Source organism: Pseudonaja textilis, chromosome 1 (assembly GCF_049901715.1).
Source record: "Pseudonaja textilis isolate UNSWEBS1 chromosome 1, rPseTex1.2, whole genome shotgun sequence".
Taxonomy (NCBI): domain Eukaryota; kingdom Metazoa; phylum Chordata; class Lepidosauria; order Squamata; family Elapidae; genus Pseudonaja; species Pseudonaja textilis.
The window spans coordinates 87,702,761-87,723,485 of NC_141990.1; the positions used below are offsets into that span (position 1 = coordinate 87,702,761).

At 37.3% G+C, this 20,725-nt stretch overlaps 2 protein-coding genes and 1 long non-coding RNA gene across 5 annotated transcripts in view; 2 read left to right on the forward strand and 1 right to left on the reverse strand.

Moving 5' to 3' along the window:
- Positions 1-5,543, forward strand: part of MAP3K5 (mitogen-activated protein kinase kinase kinase 5) — a 111,034-nt gene extending 105,491 nt beyond the window's left edge. For both annotated transcript variants that reach the window (XR_015744927.1, XM_026705554.2), the window contains exons 28-30: positions 605-717; positions 2,884-2,960; positions 4,608-5,543. Coding sequence is in view for 1 of the 2 variants with exons in the window: in XM_026705554.2 (XP_026561339.1) it covers positions 605-717; positions 2,884-2,960; positions 4,608-4,674 (257 nt within the window). In the remaining variant the exon portion in view is untranslated. The remainder of the gene's footprint in view (positions 1-604; positions 718-2,883; positions 2,961-4,607) is intronic.
- The window catches only part of LOC148127715 (uncharacterized), a 64,228-nt gene that overhangs the window by 39,436 nt on the left and 4,067 nt on the right, over positions 1-20,725 (reverse strand). The gene's annotated exons all lie outside the window — the stretch shown is intronic.
- MAP7 (microtubule associated protein 7) overlaps positions 8,176-20,725 on the forward strand; it is a 92,211-nt gene continuing 79,661 nt past the window's right edge. The window contains exon 1 of one of the 2 annotated variants that reach the window (XM_087940454.1): positions 8,176-8,371. In XM_087940454.1, coding sequence (XP_087796580.1) covers positions 8,299-8,371 — 73 coding nt within the window. In that variant the 5' untranslated portion in view covers positions 8,176-8,298. The remainder of the gene's footprint in view (positions 8,372-20,725) is intronic. The other variant, XM_087940451.1, reaches the window with a different exon arrangement.

Here is a 20,725-nt window from a genome sequence, read left to right on the forward strand (position 1 = left end):
CTACTGATATAAATGAAATGTTGGATCTTTTTGATTTTGGTCTGATTTAGCATGCAGTTTTTACAGTGTTATGAGAAAATTCCAAAAGAAAGCCAAGAGAGTTTAATTGAATTCATTATAGATTTGTATCTGTAATCTGCAAAAGTATGACTGAAATATTCACTATATTTGTACAGATTAAAGATTTATTTAAACTGTTATAACATGTTGCTTTCAGAAGAGATTCCTTCTCTTGAAAATAATTTTTGGCTAATTAAGGTTAATTATGGTTAGAATCATCATTAAAACCAACCTGGTACTGAAATTCATCATCCTTACCTCATGCTGCACTTATGTATACAGGACTAATTTTAAGGATATCACTCTTTTATCATGTGATGTTTTCCAAATGTGATTTGTTATGATCATCCCATCATCCCCAACCAGTTTGCACCATAACAACACTTGATGAGAGTGATGATAATTCTAGTTCAATTAATCTGGAACGCCTCAGAATGGATTATGTGATGTACAATTTTTATGTATTCATCTGCAAAGAGGGTAGCTATATGTGGAAATGTGTATCATCTTATAACTATGCTAACTTGTGTCAACATTTTTCTAGATATTCCTGGCTTGTCTGTCTCTCACTTTAGTACACAGGACAGAGGAACTGAGGATCCAGATCTTATTAACTGGCTGAGAGTTCATGGTGCTGACAAAGAAACTATAAACAGGGTAGGGAACATGTTCCTTGGGTCTTTTTAAAATTTTGTTAAATGCTTAAATAGCTCTGAACATTTAATTCTTGTTTTGTTTGCAATTTTAGAAGAATAAAAATAATGTTGCAAAAACGAAATAAATCATGGAAAGCAAAATAATATAATAGCAATAGCACTTAGACTTATATACCACTTTACAGAGCTTCACAGCCCTGTAAGCTGTTTACAGAGTCATCAAATTGCCCCCAGCAATCTGGGCCCCCATTTTACCGATCTCGGAAGGATGGAAGGCTGAGTCAATCTTGAGCCTGGTGAGATTTGAACTGCCAAATTGTAGGCAGCCAACAGTCAGCAGACGTAGCCTGCAGTACTGCATTCTAACCACTACATCACCGTGGCTCAGTATTGGATTTAGGACTATTTTTACATGAAATTTTTCATCTTTTATCTAAGGGTGAACAGCTACAAAATAAAATCCCCCTCATGTAAGAAGTTATTTTTCTCAAGTTATGTATGACAACATCTTCTATGACAAGTTGGTGAAGTTTTACAATATTTGGAGTGATTAATTCTAATTCATATTCTAAGATATTTTAAAAATGGTGTGCAAAAAACACCAGACTGGAAACTGGGAGACTATGAATACTATCTAGTCCATTTTACTCAGGAAAAGCTACCTCACAAGGTTGTTGTGGGGAAAATAGGAGGACGAAAGTGTATTAGTTACATTCACCCCCCCCCCTGAAATATTTATAGAAATAATAAAGGTGGGATAAAAATCAAATCAATAAAATATGACTATATGCTAACATTTTTATTTTAATTAAGATATTTAAGATAGATTTTTATATTTGTATTTTTGCACCAACTTGAACATAGTTGTCAAAAACACTTTGAAATAGTTCCCAAGCGTATTGCTCCCTTATTTGGGTCTTACAACATACCCAAGAATCTGACAGATTGCAAAAGATTGAAATAAATTTTGAGACATCTAAACACCAACTAGTGTAATCTGACTGTGGTAAACATAAAATACATTAATTTGCATTTGGAACAAATACAATATAGATTAGCCACAAAATCAAATGAAGGTTTACTCAATCACACACGTCTGTCTGTCTGTTTAGATTAAATAATTTTATAAAGACTAGAACTTTTCTAAAGGTTACAACTTTCTCTTAATAAGCTTCTAAAAGGAGTACTCACATAGAATTCATATAGAAATTCTCTGTAAGAATTAGTCCATATTAAACAACTTTTTAAAGCTTTAATCTGGTTACTGGCCATAATATTATTAATAGACTGGTTCATGTAGTTTATTTTAGCTTGATTTCTCCTGCCAGCAAGACAAGTTTTAAAAATTAAAAAGAAACTCCCATTTATTGTTTGTTTAGGATTAGAAATTAGTATCCCTGGTGTCTGCTAAATTAGCTGTAATCATAAATCAAAGTTTTCTCTTTCATAATGTGCAAGGTGTAATAATAATCAAGATGATAGCCATCATTGTGTGATTGAAGCCGTGACTTTTTTCATGTGAATCATACTACAATGCTTGTAAAAAAGGGGGAGATTCTCTGATCATGTGGTCACAAACATCTTTTACACTCTTCCCCCATGCAGGGCACATGGCCCTGATTAAGTATGAAGCGTGGATTTTGCTTATCCCTTTGACAGGAATTCTTTCAAAGAGAAACTCCAGTTAGTCTTAGTCAAGCTAGTGAAATCTTTTCAGAGTGTTTTCCTAATAAAAGTTAGAAAACAAGTTAGAAAACAAAAAAAAACAAAGTGGTCAAAAAGTGTGTTATAGAACATTTTACATGTACTACTTTCACATTGACATCAATAAGCCCAGAATTTCTAAATAGCATTATTTCATTAATTTGTTATTTGACCATGCTTGATTATATTTCTTTGTAGTGGTTGACCTTGAGAATTCAACCCATTTCAGTATCAATTAGTATTTGCAACAGTGATAAAATGCGATGTGCCATAAAATGAATCGTTGTATTAAACAGTTTTATATGTATATTGTATTAAACATTTTGATACCACAATGCACATTTCAAGACAAATACATTTTTAATTAATTAGGCATATTATAAAAAACCAAGTGCAAAAACAGAATAATAACTTACAGTTCCATCAGCATAACTTTTTATCAATCCTTTTTTTTTTTTTTTAGTTTCTAGCAGAAGAATACACACTGACGGATGTACTCTGCTATGTTACCAGGGATGATCTAAAATGCCTTAGACTCAGGTAACTTTTTTTAAAAAAAAATTTATACTATTCATGTAGGTAATTATTTAATGAAAACCCTAGAGTAATTTAAATATTGAAAATATTTCATTTAAATGTTTAAATACTTTAATTTAAATAATTTATTTTATTGTGTACATTTGTAATAAATTTATAATAAATTGTGCATATGTTCTAAGAGATTTCTCCACAAAATTATTATAATATAGAGAAAAAGCATTATACCTATCAAGTATAGCTATATAGAAACAGAAAAAAACTGATGAGTCCACCTTGCACACAAATGTAGCTGAGCTCATGTTAGTTTTATAATCTAAAAATGTTACTTGTGCATAAGGTAACATTAGTTTTGATTAGACAGGCCCAATCACAAGCATTGTCTTCTAAATTCTTCGAATATTTATCTTTGATTTGGGTTACATTTAATGCTCTACAAATGAGCCTTTGCTCGAAGAACAGATTTCCCAAATCCAACCCCAGTAGATCAGTTCTAAGAAGTCACCATCCCTCCCAATTGAAAATGGAATGTCTGGGAACAACAAGGGCAATTTGACAAATACTGTTTAGTCAAGACTGCTTTGTAACTTTGATAATTGAAATAAACTTTAGGGATGGTGATGAACAATTAATAGGGCTAGGGGACATTGAATAAATAAGAAGCATTCACACTGGTATTTACAATAGCTCTTTTCGTAATAGTGCAACTGCTAAATTATTTGTGCAAATTATTATAGTACATCCATTCTCATCTGTTGCTTTTAACTAAAAAAAAGGACCACAATCTCTGATTTCCTTCTCCCTTCCTCTTTTCTGTCTTTTTGAATCTATTCCTTTGCCTAAGGCAGCTTACAAAAAGCTTGCCTTGGTGAGATAGTATGTTTGATTTTTTTTAATATATGAAAAACATTAACTGCTGGGTTCAGTTAATTATACGGAGCATTACAGGTTCAGCATTGCTGAAATGGTAATAGGCCAGTCTGTTCCCCAGAATTAAAGCCACTGGAAACTGAATGTTAGAAAAGATTGGAAAGGTAATGAAATGTATTTTTAAAGCACTGACTTTAAGGTAAAATACAAGTTTTAATACTGTGAGAGAGAAAAAGACTTGGGGATATTTCTACCAAGCTTAATTGGAGCTTTCTGAGAGGATTACAGAGATTTTTTTTTGAAATAGAATGAAAGAATATATTAATAAGGACAGCAGCATATAAAATATATATTACAGACATGAAATTTAAAAAAAGAATATAAAATGTATGCGTGAATTGAAGCAGCCTGGTGCAGAAAAGTCATTAAGGCATACCAGAAACAGAACCCATCACTGAGAAAGTCCCCCCACTTTCCCGCCATAATCATGTGCCTCACTTCACTTGTACATTAGTAGGAACTAAAATTAGTGACTGCATAATTTCATTGCTGGATTAACCCATTTTCTGGATTAGGTTGAATCATAAACAGTCAAATGACCTGGGTTCATACATGATCAGCCACCAAAATGCTAACCAAGGTTAAAAATAAGCAAGTCCAATATGATGTATAAATATAAGCTGTTAAGATTCTGGTTATGCTTTTTTTTTACTGCAGACAGTGTTTTGTGATACTTGATACTGACCAAAAACTGCTATGACTTTTTTTTTTTTTTTACAGAGGTGGGATTATATGCACGCTGTGGAAGGCAATCTCTGATTTTCGAGAGAAGCACACTTGCCCCTGAGTAGAGGCAATCTTCCATCTCAACACAGAACAGGATATTTCCTGCAGGATTTTTCCCCCCAAGAGATGCTGTTGCACTTTAATCCAGTATTTGTTTACTGTTGCTAAAGAACACTGCAGCTTTCTGGCTGCAACTATACCTATTCTTCTTGAAAAATTGCTCTCCAACATTAATTATTATTTTATCTTAAATATTTTCAGGAATCTTCTCCTTTTCTAACATAATATTTAATAAAATTAGTCCTATCCAGACTATTAACCATATTCACATAACATGGTTGACCAAGGGAACCTTGAGGTACTTAATTGGAAGCCCCATGATCATCAGTGCAGACCTTCATAGTCACTGCATAGAGGGTCACCGAGCTAACATGCCCTGCTTGTTTCCTCATATCAAAATCAATTTTTTTAAAAAAATTAACGAGAGGAGAGGAGAAAAGGAAAACGACAGACTGACTAAAAAAGTTCTGGTTTTTTCAAGGCCTTTCTAGGATTTTATCTCTGTATCAAAAATGGGGGACAGAGAGTTAATGCTCTATTAATCTTATCAAATCAATTTCTTTATCTGCCTGCAATTGACCAGAACTTTAGCTCCCTACAGTTCCCAAGAGTTAGTTGATTAGATTACAGTATTGACAGTCTCCCTTCACAATCAGTTAAACACAATTGTGCATACAGGACCTGTGTAAGGTTGTATACAACTCTGTATCACTAAAACAAAATCAAATGTGAAAATTAACTTTACAGGTTTACGTTTGTAACCGGGGCCTGTGTTAAGCACAGTGTTTCTGGGACCTTAGCTTGGAATAAGAGACATCTGTTCATTTATGAGAGGTTTTGGGTGCAATCCAAAGCATTTTTGAAGTGAAAGGTTCATGGTATTGCAGACAGAGACCCATGAGTATTGCCTTTGGAGGACTACATGTTTCGTTTAAGATCCTTGGATGTTTTCCTAAACTGAGATGGAATCCATAAGTGAAATGATAATGTAGAACATATTTGATAGTTTTTCCTTGTAGTATGCTGACCTTTACATCACTTGGTACTTAACAATCCTTTCTTAAATGTCACATTGTTTTATTTTTAGTAACTTAAATTCCAGTCTACAGTGTATTTGTGTCTTTTTTAGTGTTGTTTATGTATTATTGAACTGTACCAGTTACATATGCCTGAATTACATATAGTACTGTTAGCTTGTTTTAAAGCTATCCATTGTGATACACATTTAAGAAATAAAGAATTATAAAAAATGTGGGTATATTTCTTGATTATTTTAAAACCAAGTTACAGTTTTAAAAACGAAGGAAATTCAGATGAGGATGGTAAAATGAATGAAAACAGAAATATTGACTGGAAAAAGAATGACTATCTGGAGTTGCTGTAGTGCAAAATTACACAGCGATTACCAGAGATTGTATATAATGCTCAAAAACGGTTAGCGACTGAAGACTACAAGGACAAAGGTTGCTGTTGAATTAGCACGGAAAGGTGCTAATATACGGTGTGATACTATATTGATTAAATGTGAATTTATTTATTTGTAAACTTTGCCCAGCTTCCTCTCTGGAGTGTACCCAAGTAATATGCCATTCAAGGCCATACTCAACTCTGGGCTCTAATGATTGTATATACAAGTTTGCACACCTATGCAGCTGCAGTCTCTTCAGACTTTCGAGTTGTATTTCCTTGTGTTTGGCCCAAGATTCTTACTTTATCCTTTCTTCAGGATTCTACTTTCTGTCTGCTTCCATTTAATGTCTACATGAAAACCACTGGGGGGTGTCATCTATCAGTCCAAATGTAGATATTGCAAGCATTTCAATGATATTTACATGTAATATATCTCCATTATGAGCTAAGTAGTGCAGTCAAGGAGGTCTCCAGTCTGGCTAGGAAAGAACAGATCCCAAGAAAGCAAAACAGTAGATTTGAGTTTTGAAGTTCCCTGGTTTTGTAGACCCTTCATGTTTAGCCCTCCAAACATTCCCACAAATAAAACTGGTGCATAAAATAAAAATACTGAGAAGCATACTAACATTTGTTGGATGAACTGATGCAAAACATGTTGAAAAGAATATTTAAATAGTAAAAGAAACTTTTAAGCTGATAACAAGGAAAATTTAAGACTTGCCTGATCCATTTTAATCTGATAAGGATTGAAAGACCAGGAAGTCTGTTTGAAAAAAAAATCCTAATCGAAGTACACTTCCTGATGAAAATATGGTGCGTTATCTCTTCTACAGTGTTTCAATATCATTTATGATGCCTTCCTTCGGTTGGAAGCTGTAGTTGATTAACTTGCTACCACAACCGCCCTATATGGAATAAACGTTTTAAGTATTATAAGCGCGCGCTCGACCTCCCTTGACTTTAAGCCCAATTCATTCAAAAGTTCACTGCTCATCGTGTTTATTGAGTTGTTTGGTTTTTTTTTGTAGATTTCGGCCAACGGATTTCCAGTTTAATTAGCAGCAGCTGCTCTTGGCGGAGACATTAAATTTTGCATGGGATTCTTTGCTCGAGTTTCTTTGCAGACTATATACACACACACACACATTTGTTTTCTTAAGTTTTCGCGGGTACTTACATGTATGGTATTCAGCTTTGTTCGGGTATTTTCCCACGTCACTGTAGTTGTGCTTTTAAAGTTGTAGCAACGTTTCGGAAGAATCTCATCTGCCATCATCAGGCTTCTGTATAGTGTTCATCATATTCTTCTGTATTGTGTTCGTCAGTTCGTCAGACGAACACAATACAGAAGCCTGATGATGGCAGATAAGATTCTGCTGAAACGTTGCTACAACTTTAAATGCATAACTACAGTGACGTGGGAAAATACCTGAACAAAGCTGAATGCCGTGTGTGTGTGTGTGTGTGTGTGTGTGTGTGTGTGTGTATGTATATGTATATGTATATGTATATGTATATGTATATGTATATTAGTGATGCCATAGACTCGAGGCGAGCAGCCGGAAAATATATAAGAAATCTGGTCAGAAAAACATTTCACAGAGATATGAAGGGGCGTTTGCTCCTTTTTTATTATTAAGCAGACCTATGGCGTTCGGTTTCAGGCCGAAAAACGCTTTTCTTTTTGATAGCAAATCCTCCATCGACGCTCCTCCACTTTTTAATGCATCTCGAGGCAAAGTCGGCAACAGTCAGGAAATCGGCATTGCCTGGAAGCACGAAATGCTTATCAGGTGTCTTTTCCCGGGTTGCACGGTGTACCGAACCCCAAACTAACAACTACATAGCCTTCATTGCCCCTCCAGACGAAAACAAGACAGCTCGTCCGTTGGCGTGTGGAAACCTGCGTGTGTGTGTTCGTGTGGGTTAGCTATCCCCAAAACTGCGGAGTCGGGGGTCTTATCTCCACACCGGGTAGCTCTTCTGTACATCCTTGACTTGGCCGCCAGAGGGCGCTTTGCAGAGCGAACGAACCCCGGCAAGCCGATCTCCCTCAGCCAGGCAAGGCAGCCTGCCGTGACGCGGGCGAGCGAGGGTGCGCGCGCGCTTCCTCCGTCTCACCTGCCCGGGCCACGTTCCGTACTTCCACCCCTCCCGGGGGTGGGGCAGAGAGGCGCTTGTTGGGGCGGGGCGGCCGAGAGTTCTCCGAGGCGAGATGGCGGAGTCGGCAACCCCCGCCGCTGCCGCCGTCCATCAGTGGAGCGAAGCTTCTTCCGCCGCCGAAGCAGGTGCGTCCACCCTTCCTCCCGCTCCCTTCTCCCCTTTCCCAAACCGGTGGCCCGGAAAGAGGCGCACCTGGGGATTGCAAGTCCCTTCCCTTTCCGGAGACCGGTTCGTCCGGGACCCCATCCGGATGTTATGCAGAAGGCGGAGGGCGCAGATACTTGTAAACACCAGGTGCGCTCCGAGCTGGTGACGCGCCAGTCATTCAGCAGGGACAACGCAGCGGCGGCGCCTTATTGTGTTTTATATATATATATATTATTATTATTATATTATATACATATACATATATATATATATATATATCTAGGGAAGGCGAGAGCTTTCCACAGCAGCAGCAAGTTTCGAGGATGGGAGGAGAACTGACCTTCAGTTGAATTGGTGATGGTGATGATGGTTCGTGGTTGCGATCGCTTTGCAACTTTATTGTTAACTCGAACGGCGATGCTTTGGATGTCATCATCGGGAATTTTTTTTTTTTTTTAAAAGCCCAGACTAAAGGAAAGTGTGAATGTTCAAAGGGAATTAATGGCTTCGCGAATGAAGGCAACTATACCAGGATAATAATTGCCAGGATCCGATCTGGGTCAGTCCCGGTTGACAGACCCAGATTGGATCCTGAATTAATGGCTTGTGTGACAGAAGCCCTGGAATAGGGGTTGTTGGTTCCATCTGCTGTCTTCCCCCCCACCCCCAAGGTATCTTAAGCCTTGATGAATTAATTCAGTAGGCTACAGTCTTCTATTGCCGGGACAGAGAACTAAAACCTATCGAAAATATTTCTGTACTACCTTGTCTTGTGCCTCTTAAAGGAAGGCCTACAGAGGAACTGTCAAATCCAGTAGGAATTCCTTCTGTTTGTTGTACGGCTCTAAGATGTTGGATAAGATTCCCATATTTCAGTGGAATCTTAATATTTATTTTGGTCAAATCTTTATTTCAATGGAATCTTAAAAGAGTGGAATCGTAATGCAGTCTTCCCTGTTATTGATTCTTGAAAAAGGGGGAAGTTGTGTAAACAATTTAGAAAAGGCAGAGCCGTTTCTTCTGAAATTTGCCACCTCTGTTCAAAATCAGGCTTGCATACAGCTTTGTAGGAGGAAGGTAATCAGGAGAGCAGACACCTGTCATTTGCATTGAATTGGCCATAATTCCCTAAAAAGGAATATGGTATAATATGCTTGTGACTGAGTCCTGTAGGTGGAGCAGTGGCTTTATCCTGCCATGTTGTAATGCTCAAGATGACTTGGCATGGATAATAAAACCTAATGTCTCTCTGGTGCAATTTATATTTCAGTGTCATCACCTGATCTTTTGAAAGGAATTGTGGCCTTGAGGTTGGTTCATCCTTACCGTCACATGTGATTAATTTCCTCATACAAGCAAATCAGCTTTATAATTCTTCCCATAGAAACCATCTTTATCACAGAAGATGTCACAGCTCCACAACTGGCTGTTCACAACATACACATCTTGAGATAGACAGGACCGCCATGTCTGGGTTACAAACATTCAAGATGAGCATTTTTTGTATTCTTTGCTGCCTTCTAGTGCCTGACTGTGGTTTTGCAGCCCAGATATGGAAAGCTTACTTCTAAACCTATTTACTTTGTTTCTTTTACTTCTTGTTCTATTTAATCTGGCACCATTCAGACATTCTAGTACAAGCAGCTTTAACTGTGAGAAACAACTTCGTAGTGAGTCTGCTGAAGACTACATATTCATTTGCCCCCTCACATCTTACTTGTGGGCTTCTCAATGAATTTGAATAGATACTCTGAAGAAACACGAGAATAGATTAGAAATGCTTTTCATTTTAATTAATGAACCGGGTGTTTACAGACTTCATTCTCATCTCTGGCTTTACAAGAACATAAGTAATATTTTTTACTGACACAAAACTTCAGGTTTTGAAAATTTGGAATATAAAACCCAGTCAGATTTATCTGGAATATAAAATCCTGTCAGATCCTCCACTCGCAACTCATCCTTACCTCATAGATTTATGGCTCAGTAGTGATTCACAACACCTTTTGCTTTTGGTACCTTTGCATTTAGTTTTTAAAATATTTATATAGTGCCCTAGTTTAGGTCATCATCAGCACTAGGATCTTGTGCTCATTTTTTTTGTTGTTGCAAGGTTTGTTTTATCTTAGTTGATAGTCCTTGGAGGGCATAAGATTTTAGCATAGCACTTTCTACAGAGTGTGGTTAACCAGATTTGAAAGCTTTCTGCTAAAAGCGGGTATGTGTTTTGCATTCAGACAGTGTGTGTGGAAATATATGCATGGATAAATTGCTTGGAATGACTCATAGTAATAAATTTGGACTTGTACCCAAAAATACAATTATCAAAGCTGTGCATACTGTGTGTGATTAATGATTGGACATTTTAATTTGTGCTAGCTTTCAGAACAGAAATAGCCAATTCCATGTTCACTAATGTTCACATTTTAAGTGTGGCTAGCTTTACAGATGGTTTGGGTATCTTTGTATTTCCGTGTTTACTCCTATTCATGCCAGAATTATATTGGTGAAATCAAATATTGAAGTAAGCCTTGCCTTTGTCATTCACTGTTTCGTTTGTGCGCTGTTCCATGCTTTGGGAAGATTTTTAATTTTGGCATACGGAAAATGTATTACCATTAAATAAAATACAATCATTTTCTTGAAACAATTTCCAGAGAGGTTGGAAATAAAATTTTCAATAAGAATGTTTAGGAGAGGGAAGGTAATATAATACAAATACAAATCAATACATCTAAGAAAGCTCTTCTCATCCAATCAGGTAAATAATTATAACTTTTAGTTTGCTATTTCTGTTCACTACATACAGTAGTCAAGCCCTGTTTTTTTTAATGAGAAAGAGAAATCTTGCCCACTGCTGTGATTCATTTCATGTCAAACAAGGTATAGTAGCTGCTAGTATAAATATGATACAAAATGTAGAAGTCCTTGCACAGAGAGATTTCAACTCACTTTTGGATAGATGAAATAGGAGGCGAATGTTATAGAAAAGTGTATTGTAATGGCATGAGACAATGATATGTCATATGACTTTGGTGAAAAGGCTGATGGTTGGAATAAAGGAAAGACTTTCAGAAAAGGCTTTTGCTCAAGATTTCTTTAGACTAGCGTCAGGAATCAAGTTATATAGTGGGAGAGCCTAATAATGTTATAAGCCCTTCAGAAAGAACAGAAATGGAACTAGGGCATAAAGATAAAGATTCACACTTCCTTTCTTTCTAAAATTCTTCATGTGGAAAGAATGAGAGGTTAATTCTGCCAGTTACAAGTATGCATTAATAATCTGTTGTTATGCAGAGTTAAATACCCTGTGATTCCTAACAGTGCATAGCATTAAGCTGATAAATAGCTTGTTTTTCTGTGTTTTCAATGCCTATCTTCAGAAGTAGATGAATCTGAAAACCAGTATCAGGATAAGCAATTCGGTAAGCATTTACATTTTGGGATTTGAAATAATTTTAGCTGTGTATCAGTATATATGATCCATCCAAAGTAGATTCAGTTTAACTTGTATCTAGAAGAGCTGACTTCTCAGTCCTGGTTATCCTTTTCAGAATCAATGTTCATCTGCATCACTGGGCTTTGTGAAAACTGAAGACTCTAGCTATACTTTGCTATGTAAAATATGGTGGTTGGGAATCTGGGAATACTGAAAAGCTAAACCCTAGAAGGGCCTCAACTATGACATAGAACAGGGGTCTTCAAACTTGACAGCTTTAAGACTTGTGGACTTCAACTCCCAGAATTCCTCCTCCAGTCATGTTAGCTCCAAAATTCTGGGAGTTGAAGTCCACAAGTCTTAAACTTGCTAAGTTTGAAGACCCTTGACATAGAAGATGATGCTAATCAATTAGAATTCTTAGCAGCCTTAGAAGCAGCATTTTAAACTATATGGCTTGACACAGAGACACAACAAAACACGAGGTAGACATCACTCCTCAGAGCAGAAGAACATAATATCGGAACCAACTCATAGCAGAGAACAGAACAGCTGTCAGAAACCTAAAGAAAAATCAAAACATTATCCTCATCCTAAAAGACAAAGCTGAACCATATTTATTATGGAGAGATCACAATGCATTAAAAAGCCAAATAATTATTGAAAGACAAAGAAACAAAAGCACCTGGTGGCAGGAGAAGAAGTAATGGGTGGAAACTAATCGAGGTGAGAAGCAACTTAGAACTAAGGAGAAATTTCCTGACAGTTAGAACAATTAATCAGTGGAACAACTTGCCTCCAGAAGTTGTGAATGCTCCAACACTGGAAGCTTTTAAGAAGAGCTGTCTGAAATGGTATCCTGCCTAAGCAGGGGGTTGGACTAGAAGACCTCCAAAGTCCCTTCCAACTCTGTTATTCTATTCTACTCTAAACCTACATCCCACCCAGTAAACACCAACCCAATATACAAACCAGACAACTTGATAAAGAGAATCCTTAACAACCTAACTGAGAAAGGTCAAATCACAAAAGGACAGTGATAGATAAAAAGCTGTGAATCCATTCCCCTTGCTTCTGAGACACCCTAAAATACATAATCCTGACATACCTCTTTGTCCAATTGTATTGCTACCAGCAACCCCAATGTACAACATAGTTAAAGAATTTACAGAAGGATCAAATATTCTATCAGTTCTCAAGTACAGTGCTTCCAGAAAATCAAAGACCTAATAATAGAAAAGGATGGTGGTTTCATTCAATGTCACAGCATTTTTTATACCTAAAACCCAAAATTAACAAAAGAAGTCATGGCAACAGTACTTAACAACTCACCCGATCTAACCAAATGCACTAAGATCTAAATACCCATAACCATGGACCTCATCAATTTCTGCCTTACTACCTACTTTCAGGTTGATATACAAATACACCACCAAATCAGAGGAACCCCCATGGGATCACAACTCCCAGGATTCGTAGCAGAAACTGTAGTGCAGATTTAAAAACAAAACAAAACAAAACAAAACACTATACCACTCCCATGTATACAACCCAAAGTATGGATCTGGTATGCAGACCACACCTTTGTCATATTAAAACAGGTACAAGTAGAGAAGACACATGAAACAATCAACAACATCTCCAAAGGAGTAAAATTCACACTGAAAGAAGACAATAACATACCACTCTTTCTGGATGGCCTCATAAGCAGAAGAAATGATGGGAAGCTTAGAAAGATATATCTATTCAAAAATGAACCACACTAACTAAGTACTCCTGTACCAAAATAACAACTCAACTTCCCACAAGAGGAGCTGTGTAAGAACATTATTCAGATAAGGACAAATGCATTGCAGCAACACAGGACACCAGAAAAAGAAAATATACAACATATTTCAATAAAATGGTTATCCAAGCAGTTTTATCCAAAGTCAACCTGCTATAGCAAAACAAACACAACTATGATAAAGATAACACTGCCATACATCAAAAATATCTCAGAAATAATCCACAGACTATTATAACCAGCATCACCATGGCATACAAACCAATTCAACCTGTCCAAAGTATTTAAGTAACCAAAAGGCCTGGCAGCCCAGGAAGAAAAAATAGGACACACAACATACAGTGTGAGGACTATTGCAGCCATTATATAAGAAAGACAAACAGAAGAGTAGCAGAACACATCAGAACCATGTCGGTAGACACAATGAAAATTCCTTAATTTCACATACTTAACAGATTTAACCATAGTTTCAATCCGCAAACTGTGAAGCATCCTAGTCCAAGCGAAATCTAAAAATGTTGGAAGTTCCTGGAAGCCTGGCACTCAGACAAACCAGCCATCAATTCAGAGATAAACAATATGTACACACCATTCAGAAGAGACAAAATAAAAAGCTAAAAAAGAAACAAAAGGACAGAATACTTCCTCTCCATCAATCAATATCTAGATAAGCAGGAATTAACTCCAGGATTAACAGCAGTCAACAAGCAGCAATCAATACCCTAATCAAGGAACTACTTACTCAGACAAACAAGCAGAAAACAACAGCCTAAACAAGAAAGTACCAAGGTAAAAACAACACCCCCACCTACATTGGCTGGCTACTGCACATAAATAGAAGGTAAACCCTACTCCCTCCTAGCACTGAAATTATTAGCTAGTTGGCTAATGAAATGCCTGCAAGCAAACATCCATACTCAAAGAGCACCAAGGACATATTTGTTCATGGGAGCATCCATTTTAACAAGCATCCACTTGTCGATATTCCCACAAGAGAGGAAGGGAAATTTTATCTATTCTCCCTTCTTCTTGAAGTTTCTTTTGTCTTTGAAAAATGTTGGTGGAATAGTATTAGCAATACAGCAGAAAACACTTAAGAAATTTAAAGAGACTTATAAACAGGAAGACAGATGGAATGTTAGGGAAATTTCAGAACAATAAGATAGTTTGACAGTGGTCTTAACTATTTTAGGATATTGTTGGGATTTCTTTGCTGGACACCTTTAAACAGAATCTTAAAAGCTGTAGGAAATTTTAATTTCTATGTTGTGCAGCAAGTTGCAGCCAAAAGCCTAAATATGTTGCTTCATATTTGATGAAAGTAAAAATTGCATCTTCATGTGTGGCTCTGCTTTGATTTAATTTCATGCCTGTCATTACATGGTAGCTAATACATTTAAATTCTTACAATGATATGCAGAATAGTAAAATCTATTTCTTTGTAATTCTGTAGTAAAAGCAGCTTAGGTTTTGTTTTTGATTTGATTAAGCTTCTCTTGATCCCAGCTTACTGTATATACATGTCTTTTGTTAATGGAATATTTTGAGAAAAAGCAAATACAACCATGTTAAACAAACTAGCCTTCATCCAGTGAATGCTGATAACCCATTCTAAAGGGGGAGGGGAACATTTCAACTTAGAAAGTGAAAGTCAGATGGATTTCGCTAAACCCAGTGAGAGCATTTGGAATTTTGAAGGATGCTATGAATGCCTTTCAGAAGAGCTGTAATCTTGATCTTGACTAGGGGTGCGGGATATATGAATTAGAAAGCACCGATTTTTCCCAAAAGCTGCCTGTTATTTCTTGATGCTATTCTTGTTTACTTTTTTATTTATTTGCTTTCTAGGCATGCTTCCTAACCTAGGACTGGGCTGTAATAAGTTATCGTTTTTATTTTCAAAGAAACGTATAATGAGGCCTATTTTGATGCCTAAGTCATCCTTGGAAATAAAAACGATGCTGAAGGCTAAGGCTGGCATTTTGCTTTACTTGCATATTATTATATATTGTATAAAGTTGTATACAGTCAGGTGCAGTGAGGAAGCTGGTGGGCACCAAAGTAGGTTAGATATGAACTCCTAAATTATGCAGTGGTTTCCATAACAGTCTGATTTAGCTTTTATATTAGGAAATGTGGTTTTGCTGTGATATTACGGTATGTGTTTGAGCCAGAGTGAGAAAATTCATGTTATTCATACGCTGATGTCACAAACACTTCTCCAGTTCCTAGAGCACTTTTGGTAATGCTTTGTAACAGTTCTAGGGTTTTTTTATAAAGAAAGTGAAGAGGTAATGAACGAAAAATCACATGTTGTCTTTGAGTTACGACTATTCATTCAGCAACTGTTTGAATTTATGATTGCACTAAACAAAGGGACTAATGACAGGGCTTGGAAGTTCCATCCATTCCAGCGTCCCTGGAGTCATATGAAACAAAATTTGGGCACTTGGCAGTCAACTTGCCCTTGAAAATGTTTGCAGTATCATCCATTCACGTGATTGCTGTCGATTCTCAAAACGACTCTAGCTGAAGACATATTTTTCTTGCTTTATTTCGTAGTTGCCATACTTATGGGGTGGGGGGAGGACTTATGGAATGTGGAATGTTTTCCTCCAGCGTGCCAGACATAACAACAATAAGGCTCCCGAGAACCAAGGCCAAACTAGCAAACTAGCAATGGCAGGAGGGAGTGCTGGGTTGGCTAACGTGACCTGTGACACGAGGGGTGGACAGTAACTATTCTTTAATTATACCAAAAACGTGGGAATTATTCAATGTTGGTTTCAATGTTGACCGTGCCGATATGATATACCCAATAAACCGGATTTTTGAGGAAGCCAAGGCCTCAGTGTCTTGAATTGGTTGGGAGCATTCCTTGAATCCTTGACAATTGCCATTGTTGACTTTCTCTATTGCTTCCCACAAGCAAAGTCAATAAAGAGGCCAGCAGGGAAGCCACAAGTTGCTTAGGTAAGTGTCCCCCTCTGCCTTTCTTTGTTCACACACACAGTACCCGCCTCACCCCTTTGCTTACTCTCCAATGCCTCCTTTCCCTTGCTTCCCCGCCTTCACACACAGCCACGCACCCACCAACATCCTCCTTTCATCCTGGCCTCTGCTTGCACGCACATATCCTGCATCTTCTTTTCCCAGCCTCCCTGCACTCACATACACATATGCATGTGAACAAAATTCAGATACTTGGCAACTGGTTCACATTTATAACCATTGCAGCGTCCCAAGGTTATGTGGTCCCCTTTTGCGACTTTCTGATGAGTAAAGTCAATGGGGAAACCAAATTCACTTAACAACTGGGTTACTAACTTATCAACTGAGGTCTCACTTAACAACAGAAATTTTGGGCTCAATTGTGGTTGTAAGTTGAGGATTACCTGTACACTATGCTTTCTTTCCCCAGCCTCCCTGCACTTGGATACATGCATGGATGCACCCTGTACTTTACACAACCTTCTGGAGCTCATGCCACACTACAGCAGTCCCCTCCAACTTGCACACAATGTGCTTCAGGTCTCTGAGGGCCTCCCCAATCCCTTTGCAGCACACCCAGACTCCTTACCTGAGACTCCTTGTCATGTTTCTTGCTTATTGGTCCACATTTTCCTGATGGTTACAATGACAATCAGCTCTGCCTGGATTTCTGTCGCTAAGTGATGTGATCACACAATGTCATGCTTTACGATTGCATTGCTTAATGATGGCAATCTCAGTCCCAATTGCCATTGTAACTCAAGGACTATTTGTGTGGTGTTTTATAGTTCATGACAGATAAGAGCAATCCCGATATAATTCTGTAGCTGAGCTCACATGTAACATTAAGGCAAGGTGTTTGCTTGACTGCTGTCATTAAAGATAATTTGCTGTGTTAGTTACACTAAGTTTAGAAACAATTGTGTTAGGCCTTATAAACACTATTGACATTATAGCTGCATGGGTTGCAAAAATCTAGATCAGGGCTGTCAAACTCGTGACCCATGGGCCGGATGTGTCACGCGCTGGCCGTACCCACGCCCGGTTTAGCGAAGGGGGGAAAAGTTGTGATACATCATGTGATGACACCATGACGATGTGAGTTTGCACCCCTGATCTAGATAATCACCATGTGGCAGTAATAGAGATCCAGAGTCCTAACTCTGCTAATATCTAATGGAGAACAAGCAACACCATTCAGAAATTTATCTGGATTTTTGCAGTACACTAAGACAAATTAAATGGACCACATTATAGAACGTGAACCTGTTTGTCAAGTAGATTATGAGGGCAGAAGAAAGTGTCATTCATCCATTGGGAGGAAACCTAGTATAACTTCTCTTTATGTTAGGATGATCTATTCTTTTGTTTCACGGTTACAACTTCGGTGATGCAATTTTTGTAAAGCAATACTGAATTTCTGGAATATAATATCCAATCAATAGATGCACTGTTACGCTTGGAGAATAAATGCAGTTTACCGTTTTCGGTTTATTTAAAATGAAGCAAGTGCAGTAAATATAAGATGTGTAATGAATATCTTCCTCCTGTTAATATAAATCATTCAGTGAATGCCTAAAACAGAGATCGAGCTTTTCGTCTGAAGTCATAGATTTGGTAGTATGGGAAATTAGTCAGAAATTAACACAGAAAATACAACTGCAGTATGCTTCAGAATTATATTTCTAGTTTATGTTCAGTCATTGTGTTTGGGTGTTGGCACAGTATCAGTAGGCACTGACAGAGCCACAAGATGGAGCTACTGGCAAACAAAATTCTATTAGAACAAGAGGAGAAAATGTAGTTTCAGAGTAGAAGGCAAACCCTGCCAATGTGTGCATCCATACTGTTTTCTGGAGAACAGTGTAGAAATGATTTGCTTTTGAAATGTTTTGTTAACTTCTTACTGTAGTCCGCAACTCTAGTATTTCCTTTAGTATTTTACCCAACTACTCAGTAGACCTGACTATACATCGCTGGTTCCAACCCAGATGATAATCACCTAGGTGAAAAAGAAAACTATTCCTGTAAGTTATATATGCCATTCTTCTTCTTTGTGAGCTACAGAAATGGGTCTGGTTAGTTTTAGCTTTATTTCCAACACTTTTAGATCAAGTTGGAGAAATTCCATTAACTTAAAAGCCATACCAATAATACTCTGATTGGCTGGGGCCATGCCATACTCCAAAAATGACCATCTCTCTTTCCCTCTCTCTCTTTCTTTCCCCCTCCCTCCCCCCCTCTGTTTGTGCATAGAGATAAAGTTTTGGCATCTTGTCTCTAGAACACAGGTAGACTCACCTTAGGCAATCCAAGGTAGGGATTGTGGGAACTGAACTTCAACTTGTCTGAAAGGCACCACTTGAAAAAGGTGTGGAACTGTCTGTTTATTGCAAGTCATGTTGAAAAATCAAATTAATATGGGGTAATGCATAAACAATTGTTTAACAACTTACTAATGGAAGGTTCAATTAGTGTAGAACAGAAGTCTCCTCCCTTAATGAAATCTGGTATCTATTTTGTCTGCTTTGTATGTTAATGATAATTGTTATCTTAAGGCTTAGTTCTAAAATGAATAGAGCAACAATGTAATTTTATACATATGCAATATTTGCAGTTTCTAGTAATGTCAAGAACAGAACAAATCACTACCATTAACTCAAATAAGACAATTGAATGGTACAAGACCAGTCAAAATAATTTTTTTGTCCTTCATTAATGAGAACATGCACACACATTGCTGTTGATCTTACCATCTTGTCCGTCTTGTTTATTTTTAAAATGATATTGTAAAACTCAGGATTTAAAAGAAGATTTTAACTTTAAAAAAAACCACATACAGTACATATAATGGAATTTATATACAAAAAAAAAATCTGACAACATTTTTTCCCTTTCAGTTCAGGGCCCCAAACTTGGATATAGTGCAGGGTAATGGGTTATAGCTATGTCCTGTTTTGAAAGGGATCTTTGTTATCTAACGGCAAAGAAAATCTTTGGGGATAACTTGAGGAGATCACTCTACTTTTTAAAAAGTACATTCAAAGTGAAAGATTAAACCCTGAAGCAGTTGTTCAGTTGTATGCTGCTATGTTTGCCTTTTTCTTCCTTCCTCCAATTAATACACTTAAATATGTATGTCCATACCACATGGTTTACGATGCCTTAATATTTCATGTTATTATTTATTCCTACCCACTTTCAAAAACAAATGGGGAAATCTGGGGAGGATTGATTGAGGTCAGTGCCAGAAGGAGTATCCACCCCAGCTTTAGTCATCTCTCTTCTTTTTGTCTCTTTTTTTTATAAAAAAAAAAAAACCTCTGTGAACTACTGGTTTGATCCCCCACGAGCAAAGCTTTTGTAGGATTTGTTCTTCGTTTATTGCTTTTAATGTATAAATAGAAAGAAAAATAACCAAAACAGCTTGATATGAAAAGAGAAATTAAAAACCCAAACAAAACTGAACCTCCTTCATAAAAGAAAGTCATAGAATGCAGATCATCATTCTTAGACAGCATGCTTATGAAAAACTTGGGTAACTTACTGAATATTATGCAGCAGGTTAATAAGAGACAAGGAATTAAGAAATAACACGAAATCCAGGCCTTAATTCCCCAGCGGTGCAGTTTGCCTTCAAGAAGTCATCCATCTGCATCAAAGCCACTGAACCGTGATCATGCATCTCAATCCTTTCTTTATATAAAGAGGATTTACAGAAGGGAAAGCCTCAAGGGTCACCACTAATATCTTGATTGTAGCAAGACTTTTGCAATTGAACGATTCTATTCTCCTGGCCAAGGGCAGATTGCGAAAGAAACATATCCTGTATGTTGTGTCTGAGTCTAATGTGTGTGTGTGAGAGAGAGAGAAAGACACACACACACACACACACACACACACACAGACAGAGAGACAGAGACAGAGAGACAGACACGGAAAATTAATGTATGTGTGTATGAAAAAGATGAAGACAAAGCTTTCCCAGAGGGCTTTGGGGGCCTGAGGCCATACGGGTTTTATTTATATATAAATATATATAATTTTTCTTCCTAGTATTTCCCCCACAAGTGCTGGGTCTGCATTAGTTGCAATAGGAATTGACCAACTAGCTTG